This window comes from Metarhizium robertsii (assembly GCF_000187425.2).
Source record: "Metarhizium robertsii ARSEF 23 chromosome Unknown MAA_Scf_1, whole genome shotgun sequence".
Classification (NCBI taxonomy): Eukaryota; Fungi; Ascomycota; class Sordariomycetes; order Hypocreales; family Clavicipitaceae; genus Metarhizium; species Metarhizium robertsii.
Window position 1 is genome coordinate 6880270 of NW_011942149.1, and position 18849 is coordinate 6899118.

Below are 18849 nucleotides of genomic sequence, written 5' to 3' on the forward strand. Positions count from 1 at the left end.
TCCGTGAGAGTCATGTCACTGCATGGCTTGTCTGACCTATGATCTGGGTGAGAGTTACCTAGTTCGTGTGTTGTGTACTAATAATTGTGTCCGATGTAAAAAAAATATGTGCACCTTGTTATACGTGTTCCTTCAGTTTTTTCCGTGGGCTGTCACTGCGTAAACTAAAAGTTGGCATTTGGAAACTTGGTGTAGTATGTTGGGCGTGGTTTCTACTCAAGCGTTACCGATACTACGAATCTAGGCGTCGGGTTCATGGCCACCTTGGTGAATGTATTCTATGAGCCAAGCAGTCCAGCAATGAGAGAATGCGGTTCGGTCTATCTCTTTGACAAAAGGCACCTCTCGCGATTGCCAAGTTGCGCTTGACTCCAGGGTAGTACAAATTTGCGGTTTCTCGCCAACGTGGACTAGTTTACCAATGCCAAGTGAACAGTCAAAGATGTAACCATTCGGCCAAGTGATTTGAGAGAACTTGAATCGACAGTGTCCATGGTAATGCGTCAAATAGCGCTGCTCCTTCCCAAGCTCCCAAGCGGTCAAAGATACCCTTGTACGGTGTTCTCCAGTATTGGAGCCGCCCGGGATGCCATGCAAGACACGTCGATTCGTAAACGCCACCAAAACAACACCAGGCACGGATTTTTTTTCAAATGCATTGAAAGCACGGGCCGAGGCCAGGGCACAAGTCGAAAATTGTATGTACTCTTTGTGCTGTAACAGTTGTCAGCCAGTGAGTGGCCAAACGGCTGCATCCGGCCCAGAATAAACACTCTGAAACGTTGGATATCCAATGATGCACGTCAATGCCGCAACGTGGGGTGTAATTGCCTGGAATCGATCAACCTACAACCACGTGTTGCTCTCCGTATGATATTATGGGCGGAATGATATGACATATACAAGCATTCCCCCTTTCTCTGACGTATGCCTTCACATGGGGGACTGTGACAGAGGCTGGCGAGGGTTTGACTCGTCCTCTGTCCATGTTATCCCCACGCCTCGCTCGGTTTGGGTTTGGTCATGGAAGCTTGGATCCCTTCCATGGTGGATTGACAGCTCGTCGTGCGCCCTCGTGGACTGCTAAAATTGGGTTTCTTCTTCTTTTTTGACAGATTGATCCAAATTTCGGGGACGTCTTCCGGTGCTTGGGGCAGGGATGGTTTAGTTAGTTGCAGTCTAAGCGGCCCCTTGGAGGAATGGGGCCGGCGGCGAGTCGTGAGATTTAAGACTCGGTGAGACAAGAGAGCACAAGCTCTCCTTGTTTTGGCACATATGTAGGAAGAGAAATGTCCTGGTGACGTGTCTGGGCCCTAATAGCCAACCGGCAGATGCATGTGGTCGCATGGCAAGGGGGAGTTGTCAAAAAACCATGGTGAGAAAGCCAGGTTTCATCCTTCTCGAGATATCTTTGCAAAGATGTACCTGGCACGGAATAAATCTGTCTGAATTTCGAAACGACATGACGCTCAATCTTAGTAGCTACTGGGAAGCAAGCTTATTCTGCCGCCGTCAGCAAGAATGATGGCTCCATCAACGTAGCCCCCTGCCTTGCTGGCCAAGAATAATGCGACACCGGCAAAATCCTCCTCAGATCCGACTCTCTCTAGTGGCACCACGCTTGAATGCAGGGCTCCCTCCTCCCTTGGGTCCTTTTCGGTTTTCATGTATGACATGTCCTGGGTCATCTCACTAGGGAAGAAGCCTGGAGCAATCGCATTGACTCGGATTTTATACTGCGCCAATGTGGATGACAGCTGCTTGGTTAGCTGAGTAATGGCTGCTTTGCTTGCGCTGTAGGAAAAGCCAGCGAAGGGCCTGCGCGAGAAACTGGCAATGGATGAGATCAGAATAATCTGAGACTTTGCTGCCACGGTGGCTCGCTTGTTTCCCTCGTCCAGTAGGTCAAGAAAGGCAATGGCTGTGTAGAATGCGCCAGTGACGTTCACATGCAATGTGGTGGTGAAATCCTCCATGTCTGGCTTCCATAACTTCTGTTGTAGGCTCTTGATGTCGTCGCTGGCGTCATAAGGTGCCGTGGCCGCCTTGATCACGCCACTGTTGGCATAGAGCACATTGATATAGCCCGTTTCCTCGCGTACCAGGTTCGCTGCAGCAGCAAGACTGTCTTTGGAAGTGACGTCGCAAACAATGGTGTGAACCACGTCCGGATTGGATGCATTCTTCTTGGTTGTGAGCAGGGCCTCTTCCCGTCGACCAAGTATGTACACTGCCTTGGCGCCATTGGCTACCAATGCATGCGTGGTAATGGCACCAAGGCCAGAACCGCCGCCAGTGACGACAGCAACAAGGTCTTTGACCCCAAAAAGTGAAGCTGCATTGTAAGGTGATGATGATGATGATGACATTTTTGCGAGCCCTTTTTGTAGCAGTGTCGAGTTGTCTCTGTCGACTTCAGTGCAAGCAAAGCATCAGCCAAAGAGTTTTTCAAGACCAAAAAACTTTCCAAAGCGCATAGCTAGGACAAATTCTTAGCAAGGGCATCCGTGACACGTTGGTCGTCACTCTTTGTTGATTACAAATACGGAGTAACTACTAGCTTACTGAAACAAGGTAGTATGGCGCAGATGCTACCTATGCCTTCGTGATATCTCCGCCGATCAAATGCGGGGAACAAGTGTTGATTTAGCGTGCTGTAATATCGTGAGCATTTGTCGGGGGAAGGCAGCGAGGCGACAGGATTGGGCATGTGGGAATGTCGGAAGTTCGGAACGGAGAGCGAACGGAGAGTGCATACGATCCTCTCGGCACATAGCAACAATATCGAGGCACAGAGGGAGGAGATTCTCACAGCGTGAAACCCGCTACGTGCGAATTCACAAGAGACAATGGCCTCGATCAACCCGCAAAGGATTTTTGGATTCGACCGTCGACAAGATTTTGAGGGCACAGGTTGTGTCGGGTCAGGCACGGGCAGAGCAGAGCGCATTACCCAAGTCTCGTCGAGGCAGCGCATGGAAGGAAGGAGCAACCGCGGAGACACGCCGAGCGCTCAATGTATGGGCGACTCGACGGTCAGAATCTCCGATGCATAAATTACTTTGTTCCACACCTTTGCTGCCATTTCGACATGTCAGAATATCTTCTTAGTACTACCAACTCTAACATTCCCCACCATGGGCTCGGCCCTCGACACATTATTGCCCATGACCGTTGAGTGACGAAAGTTTGAAGTCTGAGTCACCTTTCCCTCCCTTTGGTACTGCGACTGGACGCAAAAGTGGGTTGGTTGATGGTCAACCTGCAAGACAAGTTGGATTCATTGCCACAATGCGCTGTTTTATGATTGATGGCCATTGGCGACTACGAGGCATTTTTACCTTTTCGAGGCACAATAACTACGACCAGCTTGCGTGGCCGGATGACTCACTAATTAGACAAATAAAAAAAAAATTAAAAAAAATTAAAAAAATCCACCGTATTGTCTTTATTGACGCAGGTTTCAACAGTCAAGATGATCATCTCTACCGAAACTTCGTTATCCGGAGTACCTCGAGGTCACCTCGTGGAGACTACCTACCTAGGTACTTCGTAGTTATGCGGCCCTTTTTTTAAGCATGCTGCCAGGCTCCAGCCATGGCCTGACAAGCGAGGACTTATTAGGGATGTTGAAACGCAGTGAAGCGAGACCTCGGACCTTGGATGCGCGGGTGTTGCAGAATGAACTTATCAAGGTGCATCAAGCTTGATGCATTGTGGTACCGACGCCACGGGTAGCTGCCGAGCTCCGACGGTTTCTCTTGATCAACATCAGGAACGATATCTGTCCTGCAATACCATCCATGGCCTTGCCCTGCCTTGCCCTGTCCTGTGCGAGCAAATCTCATCCGGGACGTGCTACTACTGGAAGCTGAGCACTTGCGCAAGAAGTATCAGATGCCGCCCAATGAAATTTGGTTGATTCGTCCATTTCATCCACATGAACCACCAGCTACACTGCATCGGTGCAGCGCCCAGCCAATTGCATCAGACTGACGACCACGATTGGGACAGCAAGTCGCAAGTATTAAGAAAATCATTTTGCCTATGGACAGTTGTCGGTGAGCAAACCTGATGCCGTTATTGGCTTTCGGTGAGCGCGCTCCATTCGGCACCTTGTGAGCCCACGTGGAGGCGTGGAGACGTCTTCTGGAGCCAGAGTAGTAGGCACGGATGTTGCTCTACCGGGCACAGAGCACGGAGTACGGAGTACAGGAGAGCAGATTTGGTGATTGGCTTGACTGGCCGACGATTATGGCGGTGCATGGGATAGGCTGTGTCGCAAAACCTGGGCCATGCGAAAAGATAACAACACACCCCCAAGCGTGGTAATCTGCAAGCAAATCAGCGAGTCCACCAGCATAGCGATTGGGAAGCCGTCGGCTTGCATGTCATGGACACTATCTGTCAGACCCCTGTTTCCATCGATGCTAGGCCGGGGCCTCCTCCCACACGCGTATTCCCGTGCTCGTGGTGTTTGCTACCTGGTTCGTCGCTTCTGTCGCATCTCCGACCTCTATCAAGCCGGGGCGGCGTGGGAAGTACGCAATACTCGGTACATATGTACTGCAATACCTGGCGGGTTCTTGGGTTCGTAGATTCGCCTTAGCCTTGACTTGACAATACTAATGAAAGCATCATCTGGGTCCAGCCACGGAGCCTTGGAAGCTCAGACGTCAACCGGGACCTTGCTGCTTGCTGGTGCTGCATGAGAGCCACTGAAACCCCGCGATCAGCCCTTGTGGCCGCATGTAGTGTTCCCACTCGCAACTCACTCTAGGCGCGGTGCTTGGGTGCCACCTCGGCAGGCAGTTGACAGAGAGGGAAGTTGGTGTTTGCGAAGAACAACCAGTTCCAGCGCGAGAGGCTGTCGACGAGCGAGGGCATATACTCCGTAGCCTTGGTCCGAATGCAGAAAAGGTTGGTATCCTCCATGCTACGAAGAAGGGTTTCATACTTTCATACTCCGTACTTCTTGTCAAACGTAATTAGACAGCTCGACCGAATACATGTGCTTATGGAGCACACGCCCCCGTGCGATACGGAGTATTTGGATAGATAAGTTCCGTAGTTGGCTGCGAGACATGGGCTCCTGAGCGGCGCGGCTGTGGTGGTTTCAAGGGTGGTCTTCCGAAAGTCAAATCTTCAATGTTGATGTTGACATCTGGACGGGTCGTGGTGGCCTGGCTCAATTGCAAGAGCGAAAAGCAGACATCGGACTGTCTGGTTGCATGGCCTTTGGCAGGCACTCAGTTGCGCCAGCTGGCCATTCAATGCTGCCAGTCCACTGCTCGCTCCTTCCCTCTCCGCTCTGTCAGGGTTGCAGTCCTCTGAAACTGGCGGTACTGAGGCCAGGTACTCCTTGGTACTCAGGTCCACCATCGGTGTCTGCTACATGCCGCCGTACCCTGTACTCTAGGCAGCGGCCGACATGGAGCCCAGCCAAGCCAAGCCAAGTTAAGCCAAGCCAAGTCAACCTTCGCAAACACCGTCCGCTGGTGTCTTATTTTTCCTTCCTCCACCCTCGCCGCTCAACATCACACCCTCGACACAAGTCCTGCATTTGCCGCGAATCGATCCTCCCACGCTGCTGCCCTGCCGCGCCCAATGTTTTCCTCATGTCCAGCCCGAGTTCCCAGCCCGAAAATGCCATACCCCCTGCACCCCTAGGTCAAGAGGCTCAACCCGCCGTCGGCGCTGTTCCAGATGCAGCTTCGACTGTGCTGGTGCCAGCGTCGAGCAGTGCGGATGAGGTGTCCGGCCAGCCCCCGGTCTTTTCTCAGGTCATCCAGTCTTCCTCCCGTACACAGCCCATCCGCTCCAGGGATGCGGACCAAGCCTCATTCAAGGACGATATAAAGTCTCGCCGCCCCAGCCAGCATGGCCCAAGGCAGCCCGGCCCTTCACTCTTGACACAAGCCCTGGCATCTGCTCGTGGTATCCCTCAAGGTCAGAAGCAGAGCAGCAATAACAACACTCCGAGTAATAATATCCCCTCCACTCACGACAACAGCGGCAGTAGCAGTGCTAGCAGTGGCCGGTCGTCTAGATTTCAGTTAAACGGCCATCTTCCTCCTCCCGATCGCGAAACGGAATCTACCACCTCGCATAGCCACACCGCAGGTCGCCCAACGCCTACGAAGCATGGAGAGCACCAAGCCTCCGTAGGTCGCGATCCTTCCCTGTCCTCCTCAGCCATGGCCACACCGGTCATGGTCCCGGTAGCCTCTGTTGCGATACCAACCCGAGACTCTACCTCTATCCCACGCCAGTTCAACCCTTCCAATCTGTCCCAAGCCAGAGAGATGCTCATGGAGCACCGAGATTTCCTCGATAGAGCCAGGGGCCGTGCCTCTACCTCTCTCGACCTCGACCGTTCGACTACCGATATACTCAAATCTCGAGCCTTCTCCCTTTCTGCAAGTCCTGAAGAGGCCTCGACACCGACTAGGCCGTCTTACTTGTCCAATGACCCACTCCGGTTGCCTCCCACCAAAGCACTCAATAACTCAACTTTGGATGTCGATTCCCGCTTGTCGCATCAATCATCTCTGGAAAGTAAAGTGACAGTCAGCCCTGAGAAAACCGGAAAGATCTGGTCTATTGGTTCAGGTGGCGGTGACGAGGAGGATGGCTTGGTTGAACAGTCAGTTGCCGAGGCTATGGCTGGAGTCGAGCCCAACGCCCGAAGTCGCAAAGCGAGTTACAGTCTACGATTTTTCAAAGAAGGCCTTCCACCCGAGGACAAGCCGAGACGGAGGGATACCAAGACGACACCTCGCGATAAATTATCGCCAACTTCGGAGGAAGGCATTCAGGATGACTCAACAATAGCCACGGTGACCCCGCCTGGCCATCGCATCGAAGAACCATCTACATCCCAGAGCATGCGCAGTGGTTCCAGTTGGGTTTCCGACGACTACTTCAATCTAGAGTCTACCGATGCCGTCGCCCAGGTTGACAAGATTTCTGAGACACTCCGCTCGAGATTGCGACCAGAGGGTCAAGAGGCCACATCTAAGCCGATATCGCCACCTAAGGAAGTGGGGCCGACTCCGGCTTCACAACCCGACGTTGTAGAGGGGCAACGGAGGTCAGCTGATGACCAACAGGAGGGGAAACGCCCGTCTAGCAGCGATATGGCCGGTGCCGGCTCCAAAGCCCGCGATAAACATAATGGTATTGGCCACGATGCCGATGCCGATGCTGATGCTGAGGATGCTGATGAGTCTGGCGAAGAGAAAATCTCGTCCGCCGTCTTTCTGCCCCACCAGGAGATACAAGATACCCGGACCGCTGCCCCAGATCTGTCTGGATCAGCCCAAGTACAACGACCAAGATCCATTTCACGCAGTAGTGCTCATCCGTGGCTCGTGAAGGCTGATGAACCTGAACCTGAACCTGAAGTGCATGGCAAGGGGGAGACAATCGCCGCCACCGACAATTCCCGTTCCGAACATCGTGACAATCATGCTTCGCCTGGCCTTGAGCTTCCGGAAAAGCCCACCGAGGCTGCCAACGTAGTCGAGCCTATTTTGAAGAGCCAGAAAGCGCCAAAGCCCCAACCCACTGTGACACAGTACGATGATCATGTCCATCACCACCAACACCACCCTCGCCAGCCACTCGAAGCCATTGAGCTAATCCCTTACAAGCATCAAGTGGGTGGTCATACAACGATTTGGCGCTTTTCCCGCAGAGCAGTATGTAAGCAGCTCAACAATAGGGAAAATGAATTTTACGAAACAATTGAGCGGTATCATCGTGATCTGCTTCCATTTCTTCCTCGGTAAGTGTAAAGTAAGCTTGCACGAGCGTTTTATTGCACATGGGCAAGTTGTTGAGGCACGGCCAAGTGGCTTGGTATTCGAAAGCTGCCCAGCTGTAGTTCTGATGGTATATCTGCTAACATGTTCGGCTCAGATATATAGGTGTTTTGAATGTGACGTTTCAGAAGCAACCACGACGGAAAAGCACAGTCAGAAAAGATGAAGCATCCTTGGCCGGACGCAAGAAGGCTCTAGATGATAATAATGACGCAGAAAAGATGCTGAATGGGACTGATCGTCTGGCTACCGACGTGCCCGGAAACGAATTGACTGATCCGGCGCCCACGAGAATTGTCAGCCAGTCGCTGGCAAATACCGCTTTGCAGATTCCTACAGTCACATTCAACGACAACAAGCATATTTTGCCAAGAAATCTACTGCAGCCCACCCCGCCACCAGAGTTTTTTCGACGTCGCAGTACCTCGTCTGCGAAGATATATCAAAGTGTATCCAAGCCTCAGACGCCTCGGCCGCACTTGGAAGAACGGCCCAACAGCTGGGGAGCAACAACAATAAACAAACGCCTTCGGAACGAGGTCTTCAATGACGCGTTTTTAAAAGAGCCTGTTGAAGTCCAAAAACACCGCCGCCCACACCAGCGTGCAATACCCCGACCTACGATGCAGCGGCTTCTCAGACCCACAACTTCTGACCCAAATCTTGCTGCGTCCGATAACCAGATTGAGCTCGAACAAAGGCCTCCCATCAAGGTTCAGCCACCCTCGCCGCATATCCATCACAATGGACATACCCAGAGCGACCTTGGTGCCGAAACTGCATCTCTGCCTGGACAATCAGAGGATGTGGGTGCTCCTACCAAGGACCTTACTGGAACTAGTGCCCCAGAACCCGAGATTTTAAAAGCAACCCTCACCACAGGTAGGAGGAGACGGAGGTACTCAGCAGGCGGGCTTAGACGGCGACCAGAAGATGTCCGGGAATCCCGGGGCGATCTCAAGTACTTCGAGGAAGCTGACGACGCAGAGTATAAAACCCACAACGAGCGGCTAGCCGCCGAAAAGTCTGCAAAAGATGGCGAGGCCAACGTCACTGGGCATCAAGCCGTGTACGACGACGCACCAGTTCACGGTCCCGCCCTCATTTCACCGCTGGATTTGACTCACTCTGCAGTACCGTCTACATTACCGTCTGCTCTTCCAAGTCCCACAGATGAATTCAAGAAAATTCCCCGACCCATCAACCCGAAGGAAGCCAAAACTCGTGGAGATCGTGTAGAATATTTTCTCTTGATGGAAGATTTGACTGCTGGCATGAAGCGACCGTGTATGATGGACCTCAAAATGGGCACGCGCCAATATGGCGTAGATGCAACTCCAAAGAAGCAAAAGTCGCAACAGGAGAAGTGCCGCACAACTACCTCTGCGGAGCTGGGTGTGCGTATTTGTGGCCTTCAGGTCTGGAATGCTAGGACACAGTCGTATGAATTCCAAGACAAGTACTTTGGCAGGAAGGTGAAGGCCGGGCCAGAGTTTCAAAATGCCCTGCAGAAGTTCCTCTACAATGGTGTCGACTTACATAGCGTCCTCCGCCATATTCCCGTCATTTTGAAGAAGCTTGCTCAACTGGAGCAAATCATTCATGGCCTCAGGGGTTACCGATTTTACGCCGCCAGCCTGCTCATGTTTTATGACGGCGACACGTCTGAGGAGGGAGGCTACGAAACAATGTACGACTCAGCAACGGATGTCGCAACAGATACCGAAGAAACCACCCGCCGACGACGGAGGAATCTCCGAGAAATCGACTTCAAGATGGCCGACTTTGCCAACAGCCTAACGCCCATGGATGATATACGGGACAAGGCCTGTCCCCCACGGCATCCAAATGAGCCGGATTCGGGCTTCTTGAAGGGGCTGAGGAGCCTTCGACAGTACTTTTTGCAAATACAAGCGGATATTCGAGCAGAACTGGACTTGGGGCCTCGCAGTGGCCGTGGGAAAAGTCAATGGCTGTCTGGTCCGATGGACGATTTGCAGCTTGATTTTGAAGACGATTTGGACTCGGGTTCACTTAGTCTTTGATGTGCACAAGTTTTACCTGTTTCTTTTTCTCACAGTGATGAGATGTTGTATTGTTCAGATACCCTACTCTTTCTCGTTCAGACAGCTGGGCTTGCCATGCTGTCACGTCTTTTGACATTCGGTCTCTGTAGCGTTATGTGTCTCTTGCGGAATTTTTTTTCTTTTCCTTCACACTAACTTCTAGTTCCCTTCTCTTTAATCATGTCCCCTGCTTCAGAATGTATAAATCGGAACATGGCCGACCTGCGCTTGCGACAAGGCTTATTTATACCACGTTACATACCCTGCATCGAGTTTGGCGTACCACTTTGTTGGCATGGCTCGGCCATGTTGATACGAATCTCGTTTATGAGTTTGGCTTTTGTTTGTGTGCGAGTGCGCGTCTGGAACGATGAGTCGGGGAACGGATCGGTGTTTTTGGTTGCTTGTGTGGCGTTTTGTATTCGGGGAGCTTACGGGATCGAGAATGCAAAAACAAATCATGTATTGAATGTTTATAGTTGGTGTTTGTCTGATGTGGAACTGAATGACCCTCTCCTATTTATTATTGCAGGCATGCTTTTCGGGGGTATGGGAAATTGGAGGGGCACGGGATATCAAATCAGGCATGGCATGACATGACATGGCAATAGAATATGTTAGAGAAAACTATCACTAGACTTCTATATATGACGCCCGCAGTGCCGCGGATGAAGGGATACGGCCGAGTGCGCAGCTCGTGTGGAGCGAAGGAATGATTGCTGCTGATGCCATGTTGCGCAGCTGTGTTGTAGTGTTTTCTGCCATTCTCAAAAGTTAGGTTCGTTGCGTTTATTGCGTTCACTGCGTTTATTACGTTCACTGCGTTTATTGCGTTGATTGCATTCATTGCTAGTGAGTAGCTGCATGGACCCGACATGCGTCGCGTTGTTGGTTTCTGTTCATGGAGTGGCACGGCTTTCAGCAGGCATGTTGACGGGGTGTCCCTTTTCTGTTCAAAAAAGGTCAACAATGTTCAAGATGAGTTTGGACGAGCCTGGTGTGTATATAAACTGGCCGAGTAGTGGCAGTTTTCCATGGTCATCTTACCCTTTTACTTCACCATGGTGATTTGCCACCCGCGACAACAGCAATTACCATCACACTATACAACACCATGTCTGACACCTCAGCCTACGGCGACGACATACGCGATGACGACACCTTGGTAGACGACGATAACAGCTCAGTCAGGTCTTTTGGTTCAGTGAGCACTGTGGTCTGGAAAGGCCCGAACCCAAGTCTCCCCGACCGGTTGAGATCGTACTGGCAAGATCACACGCCTTTGCCACCCCTCGACGACATCAAGATCAGTTCCGATATACCTGATCGTGTAGATGTCGTCATCATTGGCAGCGGCATGACAGGCGTGGGAGTGGCCTTGTCCTTTCTCCAACTCATGGCCTCAAAGGGAAGGTTTCCTGTCGTTCTCGTCATCGAAGCAGGAGAGATATGCAGCGGGATGACGGCTCTAAGTTCCGGGTATATCAAGTTTTTACCGCATGTAAACACACACGCGGAGCAGTGGCTGCCAATCAAGGTTTTGGATTTACAGGTGAAGAATGCACACGCACTGAAGGAGCTGGCGTCAAGGTACCCGCATGCTCACGCGAGGGAGTTCGAAACGGAGGAGCTCCACTTTGACCCTGAAGAGTTCGAGGAACGCAAGGCGGTCGTGACGGATCCGAACGGATTCATGGGTCTGAACGAACAGTATCCGCAATACAAAGTAACCATTTTGGAAGGGGATGAGGTACCCAATGTAAGTGACAGGTACATACCTGCCTGCTTGGACTGTTTAGAAGCGCTGACCTACAGCAGTATGGACATTTACCCGCGTATGGTGCTCTATCCTACAAGGCAGCGTCGATTCAGCCATATCACCTCGTCACGAGTATATGGGGGGATTTGTGCAGGCAATATGCCAACCTCCGCATCAGCACGAACAATTCAGTCAAAAAAATTGAACTCACCACAGACTCGTCTCACCCCTACAGGGTCACATGCTCCCGGGGAACTCTTCAAGCTCGACACGTCGTCCACGCTACCGGCAGCTGGGCCACACGCCTCCTGCCTGCTCTGGAAATAAGCCTAGCGCCTGGTTTGGTGCACGTGCTTTTGCAAAGACCAGGCGCTAGTTTCCCACAACGCGAGGGGAAGCACTCCTGGACTCTCAATCCCGGAAATTTACCCTTTACCGTGATCCGACTGCCCGATGGGAATGACGAAATCGGCGAGTTGCTGATTGAAAGGGAATGGATGACCAGCGGCGAGATGGATGACGGGGAAATGCAAAACACGTGGAAATATCTCCATCGCCATATGAGGGACGTGTTTGGACGGGAATGGCTAGACGAGGCGATAAGGGGGACGCTCTGGCCGAGAACTGTAGGGATGACGGGTGATTATTTGCCCCTTGTGGGAAGGATTCCTCGGGAGTATGCCAACAGAGAGGTCCTACACAGTGACCAGGCTGCTGTTGAGGCCGCTGTTCCTGAGCATGGTGGTTTGGCAACGCCCGGAGAATGGATTTCGGCGGGTTACAGCGGTCGGGAAACGGCATTTGCGTTGCTCTCTGGCCACGCCGTGGGAATACAGATTGCTGGTATGGAGAACGAGGAATTGGAAATGGTGCCTGGGAGACCCGGCGGAAGGTTGAATGACTGGTTTCCAAAGGAGGAATTGAGTTTGGACGGCGACAGGATGATGAGAGCGAATTTGGGACCCCTAAACTGAGGAATGACTGTTCTGAAAGCAGTCCTGAGGACGGCACTGAATCGAAAGTGAACTTCCATTCACTTTTGGCGGAGATCCTGCATGATCCCCACTTTGGCTTTTTCCCTTTGTATAAGCACAGATAGAAAGATGAATCTCACTCCAAATCCTGACGGCAACCACAAGGCTCATGTAATGTAAAAGCAAGGCGCATGGTGAATTCCAATCAGGTAATCGACATGAGTAACGACGACGCAGCGTGGATCGATTCCTGGCGGCACTCGGTCCCAAGTCGTCTTGAACGAGAAGATCCCTTTGAAAATGACGGCTTCGAGGCAAGGTGCTCAACCAGACTGGTGCGTTTCACGTCTGCCGCGTTTCTATTCCGTCCATGGCTTATAAGAAACGCAGACATTCCGAGAGCCAGATCCGCCGCCCAGGTCAGCAAATCGCGGCTTCTTCCGGTCCATGACGCCATTTCGACGGTCGACTGTCCAAGAAGCCGCAACCGATCGACCCCAGGCAGGACATGAAGTGCTTGAGCAAGACTCGCTGCAGAGATTCGACACGAGGATGTCCACACGTTGCGATGACAAGGGCAAACGAAACTTTCTGGGCCTCTTCTCGAGGAAACGGAAACAGAGGAGTCCTAGCCCGTCGCGTCGTCTGGCGATGGGTGGTTCACTGCGACTGAGAGTTCTGTGTGTTGGCGACAGAGGGTGTGGGCAGACGGCGCTTCTCTAGTACGTTTTCCCTTCTTTCCTCTCATAGTTTGCTGGGGAGGGGGCTGAACTGAAAACTCGAATAGTCGTGCGAAATTCGGGAGATTTGTAGACGTACGTTGATGTTGTTTGAACCAAGATGATTCAATATGGGGAAAGGAGAATGCTAATACGTATAGACGGCGGCGATTTCCCGAACGCCGTACGAGACATATATCCTCGACAAACGGTACCATTGCCCGGCCACCATGGAGCTATAGGATACTTCTGGCACGGGAGACCTAGAGACCGTTTCGAGGCTCTCGTACATGTCGTGGGGTGCAGTCCTTCTCTGCTTCGACGTCAAGGAGAAGAGGGGCATGTTCAGGGTGATCCACTGGGTATTTGTCCCTTGCTGCAAAGATGCGAATCGTATTGACCGAGTCAGTGGCAAGAGGCTGTTAAGAATGGATTCTGTAGAGATTCACAGCCCGTCGTGTATCTCGTCGGCACAAAGAAGGATCTGCGCATGGAGTGTTCCTTTGAGGACCATAGATTGGCGGTGGAGGGCGTGGGAATGGCGTTTGGGGCGAGCTGCTGCGTGAGTCGGCGCGAGGTGAGAGGCGCGTTCGCATGAAATCGATGAATGCTGATGATGTTAGGGGGATTGGCATGCTAGACGGATCGGGGCTGATGGGTATGTTGAGTGTTCGGCCGCGACAGGGGAGGGCGTTGAAGCCTTGTTTGGGACAGTTGGGAGGGCGGCACTGGGGATTGGTGATGGCTATGATGGGAGGAGGGTGACGAAGCCCAGGTTAAGTTGATTGTGTTTCATGACGGACGCGGTTTGGTGTTGCGCAGCTTAGGGGAGGCAGGTGGGCAGATAAAAGTAGTTCATCGCCAGCCACATTAATTTGTCTGTATGACAAGAGAAATGAGAACGATGAAGTCGAAATCAAAACATAAAAAAAAGCGCAAAAATAGCATTGTCTCCTTGAGCAAATTTATTGGCCCAAGCCCAGTCCATGGTTGCTTTAAAACATCAATTGACATTCAACCTGCCAAACTGGAACGCACCTACCCTGTACAGAACCACCCCGGCTGCGCTGGCTGCACCAACAGACTGCTGGACAACCTGGCCACGAATTCAAAACCTCCCCATTGTTTTGTTATAAATACTCATGAGGTAGTGCGTAGTGTTAGCGGGCGCGGCATGTATGCTGGCTGGTGGTCCAGATAGCCATACCTCGTGGGACAGCAAACAGAAGCCCCAGTACCCAAGACAACCGTCATCTGGATTCTCCCGACCCTCATGCTCCCGAGTCCCGCTCATGAACCTCCCCATCACATCATGGTCGTAACAACCATACAGCTTGTCTCCCTCCTTGCGGGCCTCATCAGCCTTGCCGTCTACGTAACTGTAAGCCCACGCCCTTGCACGAAAACGCCTTCTAAAACCTCATCAACGTTGGACACTGACCCCATCGACACAGACACGTCACATCCAGCTGTCTCAAGCCCGCCGGTCCAGGACCTGGCCCAAACCACCACCCTTCCAAGCAGAGACCCGGCTCCCTCAAAATGAGTACTACCTCTTGGTCCTCGGCTCAGGCGGGCACACCAAAGAGATGCTCATGATGATGGACGACGGCACCCGCGACTTTGGCAACTCGCACCGTCGCTATCTCATTTCCAGCGGGGACAAAATGTCACTCAATCACGTAGAGGACTATGAGGCGGAATTGAAGGCGACGTCTGAAAACCCGGGCACCTACGACACCCGCGTCGTGACTCGGGCCCGCAGGGTTCACCAGCCGCTTTGGTCTACGCCGTTTTCTGCCCTGCGAAGCATCCTCGACATCTTCCCCGTCTTGCTGTCCCCGCCGAAGAACGAGGTTGGAAAGCAGCTCAAGTACCCGGGGATTGTCTTTTCGAATGGACCGGCGACGGGCTTCTTTGTAGCACTGGCGGTGCATTTGCTGAAACTCTTCTGGGTGGTGCCGGATGACTGCTTGCGCTTCGTGTACGTGGAGAGCTGGGCGAGGATCGCGACGCTGAGCCTGACCGGCAGATTGTTGTATTATACCGGCTTGGCGGATGCCTTCTACGTGCAGCACGGGGAGGTTGCCGAGCGGTATGGCCTTGTGAATGCCGGGGAGATGGTGTTTAATTCACGGAGGGCCAGGCAGACTCGGCCTGGCTTGGATCGCCAGTAGTAATGTGTACAAGATTCGGTTGGGGTCATTCACAAAGTAGACACGGCATGTTGAGACGGATAGGTAAAAAAAAAGACAGTTCTAGTCTTATTAGACAGATGTTGTACATGGTATACAGTGCCGCTTATTCCCATACTTTTATGGCTTGGCCAACTATACAGACGCAGCCTCAACCAGCTCCTCTTCACTGTCTTCGACTCCAAACGTCTCGATTTCCGAATTCGATCTTGCTGCCCTATTCGCCGTCTCTTTGCCCGCCCAAATCTTCCAGTTTTCAAACTCCTGGTCCTCGAGCTGCAAGCCCACGTCCAGGCGGGACTTGCCAAAGTACGCCCCGACGTGCTTGGCTTCCTCGACCGCTACCCTCTTCTCAATCTCCTCCTCCTGACGGAGTCTGTAGAATTCTTTGCGCGCCGTGTCGTAGGCTTTGCGTTTGCTCATCTTTTCGGCATGCATGAGATGTAGCTGCCGTTGGACGACGCTATGTACGAGTTAGCCCGCCAACCACTTGATGTGTCTTTTTTTTGGCACATTTTGCCTTACCATTCGCCTGTTAGGGGGACACCGGGCTGTCGCAAACCCTTACTCCAGTCGCAATGCTGGTGATCTTTTCCGTCTAGTTCGAGAACGATTCGTGGCCGGGCTAGTTCCCACGGGTGGTCTTTGTAGAAACTCGTTCGGAGAGCGTCCTCGGGGTAGCTGATACTTTGGGGTCGGTACAGCTTCTTGGGCTTCTTGGCTTTGGGGTTCGGCATGCGATGCCTGGGCGTGACTGTGCGGACGAGTGTCTCAGCGGGGGGAACCGAGTTCATGACCTGGTACCATGGTGGTTGGGCGACGGTGTGGCCCGCGAGCATCTGGTGGTTCAGCTCTTGGGAGACGGATTGGAAGACCCGCGCGGGCCGTATTTGTCGGCCGCCCATGATGCTGTCCTGCGGAGACGGGGTGTGTTAGAGATTGCAGAGCATCGATATTCGGTTCGAAAATGGAACGTACAATGGTCTCTGGGATCAATTGACGATTTGGTATGAGATGGCACGGCTGCGCGGTTGATGGCGTAGTCGCAAATCCATGAACGGGTGGAAATTTTGGGTGGTCGGCAAATTGTATGGCCGATACGAACCATCTGGCAGCTCAATGATACCACAGGACGTTGTGGCGGATTGGTTCAGCGGAGATGACCATTAGCTATAGTGGGACTGGGGAGTTGCCAAAAATTAATTCAACGAGACCAGAGTCCCACCTCAAATTCGAGATCCCGTTCCTCCATCGCCTTGCATCCTGCGCCAAATTTACCATCAACTCATGACTGACTGCTTGCACATGCATATATTGCTGGGCATGTCATCATGAGGACAGACCCATGAAAATATCTGGTCGAGTGGACGGCTCTGTCCGTGGAGCGGTCCTCAACCGCCCGTCGGCGGGCTTCAGAAATGTGCATACGTCAAGGAGGACTATTTGCAGACCCATCGACATTGCGGCCGAGAGCACGAGAATAAAACCAGCGTCTTGCATGAAGAGTTCCCTATGGATCTTGTCTACCTTTATGCCAGAGAGCCGTCGGCCGTCTGTTGTGCAGCCTCGGCTTGCCTGTCGCTGCTACAGCACCGCGCCGGAGACCCTGGCGGCTACAGCAAAGAGTTTACCCTTCTCGCGGCTGCTTTCAAAGGACCAAGAGAAACGACATTTGATGTCTTTCGTCGGAGAGAGAGGAGAAGGCAGTGTGCAGGAGCATTTCGACTTCCACAGGGACCCTTATCGCAGGGGATATGCGCAGCCAGACGGCCCGAATCTACAAGTCTCCGACAAGAAGCACGATGTGCAATATCCATCGAGGGAGGAGACATTTAAGATAAGTGACGAATTGCAAGCGCACATATCAAAGTTATACGCTGCCATCGGGCAACGACTGCGCCACCCCAACCGAATTACGCTCGAAACAATTTACAAACTATACTCTCAGCTGCCAGAGCCTCGCATGCTCTATCTCACCTGGCAATGGCGAAGCAGGCTTCTGAAAGTAATGGGAACGCCCCCTAAAAGGGACATGGAGTCCATGTTGCGGTATTTCGCTCTGGTCGCAGATGTCAAGAATGCTGGTCTCACACTGCGACGTACGCAGTGGAACTTTGCCCTTGCTTTTGCAACCAAGTACGCATCACGCCCCACAGCGCAAGAGATGGAATCGGCACTCCGATTATGGAGAGAAATGGAAAGAGAGGCCAATGTCATGGGCAACGACGTGACGTTTAATGTTCTCTTCGATGTGGCTGCCAAGGCGGGCAACTTTACGCTTGCCGACATGATTTACAAGGAAATGGAGAGCCGAGGAATTGAGTTTAACCGCTTCCACCACGTCAGCCTTATTCATTACTTTGGACTACGACTAGACTCGGGCGGTATTCGAGCTGCCTACAAGGAAATGGTTGACTCGGGAGAAATGATTGACACCATTGTCTTGAATTGCGTCATATCCGGGCTTTTGCGCTGTGGAGAGGAGTCAGCAGCCGAGGACACCTACGAACAAATGAAGAAATCGCACAACTTGGCATTAAGCATGCCGCAGAGAGATTACATGATGAACAAAGTTGTCACCAGAGTCTTGATGATGTTTTCAAAAGTTGGGAAAAAGCATCCTCAGCTCAAGGAGTCTCTTCAGACCAATATCCAACTTGCGCCTGACCTGCACACCTACAAACTCTTGATCCAACATTACGCCATCCGGGTCGGGAACCTGGCAAAAGTGGCGCAATATCTCGATGAGATGAAGCATCTGAATATTTCTGTGCACCCTACCATTTTTCTCGTCTTGTTTAAAGGATTTTATCTGCACGGTGGCTTTCTGAACTCAGATTGGAGCGAGCAGCGATTGAACGGTGTTTTAACGTCGCTGCACCAAGCTAAGAACAGCTACGGCAAGGCGTTTCGTATTGAGCAGTGGCTTGTCATTTGGGCTTTAAGAGCTACGAAAAAATGCTCCTCGAATGAAGCAGTCCTCGAAACTTTTGATGCCTTGGCTCCGCGTTGGGATATTGAAGGCGAGCGGCAGCAATTCCTTCATGCCATGATGGAAAATATTTTGCAAGACAAGGATATGAAATCAATGCCGAGATAGGACAGAAAGATTTGAGTCTGGAGGGAAATATTGGCTTGTATATGATAATAATGGGCTTTTGGCACTGTACATGTAGTAAACTTGGTTAGAGTAAAAATACCCCTTGGATCATACTTGTAAGATAGGAACAGAATGAACCGTTTTTACCAAGCAATTGACCCGTTCACACATGGTTCCACGGAATCGCTTGTATCGGGCCGAAATTCAAGC

At 52.1% G+C, this 18849-nt stretch overlaps 7 protein-coding genes across 7 annotated transcripts; 5 read left to right on the forward strand and 2 right to left on the reverse strand.

Moving 5' to 3' along the window:
• Positions 1-1475: 1475 nt before the first annotated feature.
• On the reverse strand, positions 1476-2369 carry MAA_08591 (uncharacterized protein; the record flags this gene model as incomplete). Its single annotated transcript, XM_007826589.1, has 1 exon — positions 1476-2369. The coding sequence occupies one exon, from the start codon at positions 2367-2369 to the stop codon at positions 1476-1478; it is 894 nt and encodes a 297-aa protein (XP_007824780.1).
• A 3249-nt stretch (positions 2370-5618) lies between these two features.
• Positions 5619-9871, forward strand: MAA_08590 (Inositol polyphosphate kinase; the record flags this gene model as incomplete). The annotated part of the gene is made up of 2 exons (XM_007826588.1): positions 5619-7789; positions 7924-9871. 2 exons carry the CDS (start codon positions 5619-5621, stop codon positions 9869-9871), a joined length of 4119 nt encoding a protein of 1372 aa, XP_007824779.1.
• Positions 9872-11006: 1135 nt separating this feature from the next.
• Positions 11007-12625, forward strand: MAA_08589 (FAD dependent oxidoreductase; the record flags this gene model as incomplete). Its single annotated transcript, XM_007826587.1, has 2 exons — positions 11007-11651; positions 11711-12625. 2 exons carry the CDS (start codon positions 11007-11009, stop codon positions 12623-12625), a joined length of 1560 nt encoding a protein of 519 aa, XP_007824778.1.
• A 218-nt stretch (positions 12626-12843) lies between these two features.
• Positions 12844-13586, forward strand: MAA_10735 (biotin protein ligase; the record flags this gene model as incomplete). Its single annotated transcript, XM_011412453.1, has 4 exons — positions 12844-12960; positions 13016-13347; positions 13413-13440; positions 13506-13586. The coding sequence occupies 4 exons, from the start codon at positions 12844-12846 to the stop codon at positions 13584-13586; spliced, it is 558 nt and encodes a 185-aa protein (XP_011410755.1).
• A 1070-nt stretch (positions 13587-14656) lies between these two features.
• On the forward strand, positions 14657-15521 carry MAA_08588 (glycosyltransferase family 1 protein; the record flags this gene model as incomplete). The annotated part of the gene is made up of 2 exons (XM_007826586.1): positions 14657-14725; positions 14799-15521. The coding sequence occupies 2 exons, from the start codon at positions 14657-14659 to the stop codon at positions 15519-15521; spliced, it is 792 nt and encodes a 263-aa protein (XP_007824777.1).
• Positions 15522-15674: 153 nt separating this feature from the next.
• On the reverse strand, positions 15675-16444 carry MAA_08587 (Ribosomal protein S25, mitochondrial; the record flags this gene model as incomplete). The annotated part of the gene is made up of 2 exons (XM_007826585.1): positions 15675-16002; positions 16065-16444. 2 exons carry the CDS (start codon positions 16442-16444, stop codon positions 15675-15677), a joined length of 708 nt encoding a protein of 235 aa, XP_007824776.1.
• Positions 16445-16884: 440 nt separating this feature from the next.
• Positions 16885-18639, forward strand: MAA_08586 (pentatricopeptide repeat protein; the record flags this gene model as incomplete). The annotated part of the gene is made up of 1 exon (XM_007826584.2): positions 16885-18639. The coding sequence occupies one exon, from the start codon at positions 16885-16887 to the stop codon at positions 18637-18639; it is 1755 nt and encodes a 584-aa protein (XP_007824775.2).
• Between the last annotated feature and the right edge of the window lie 210 nt (positions 18640-18849).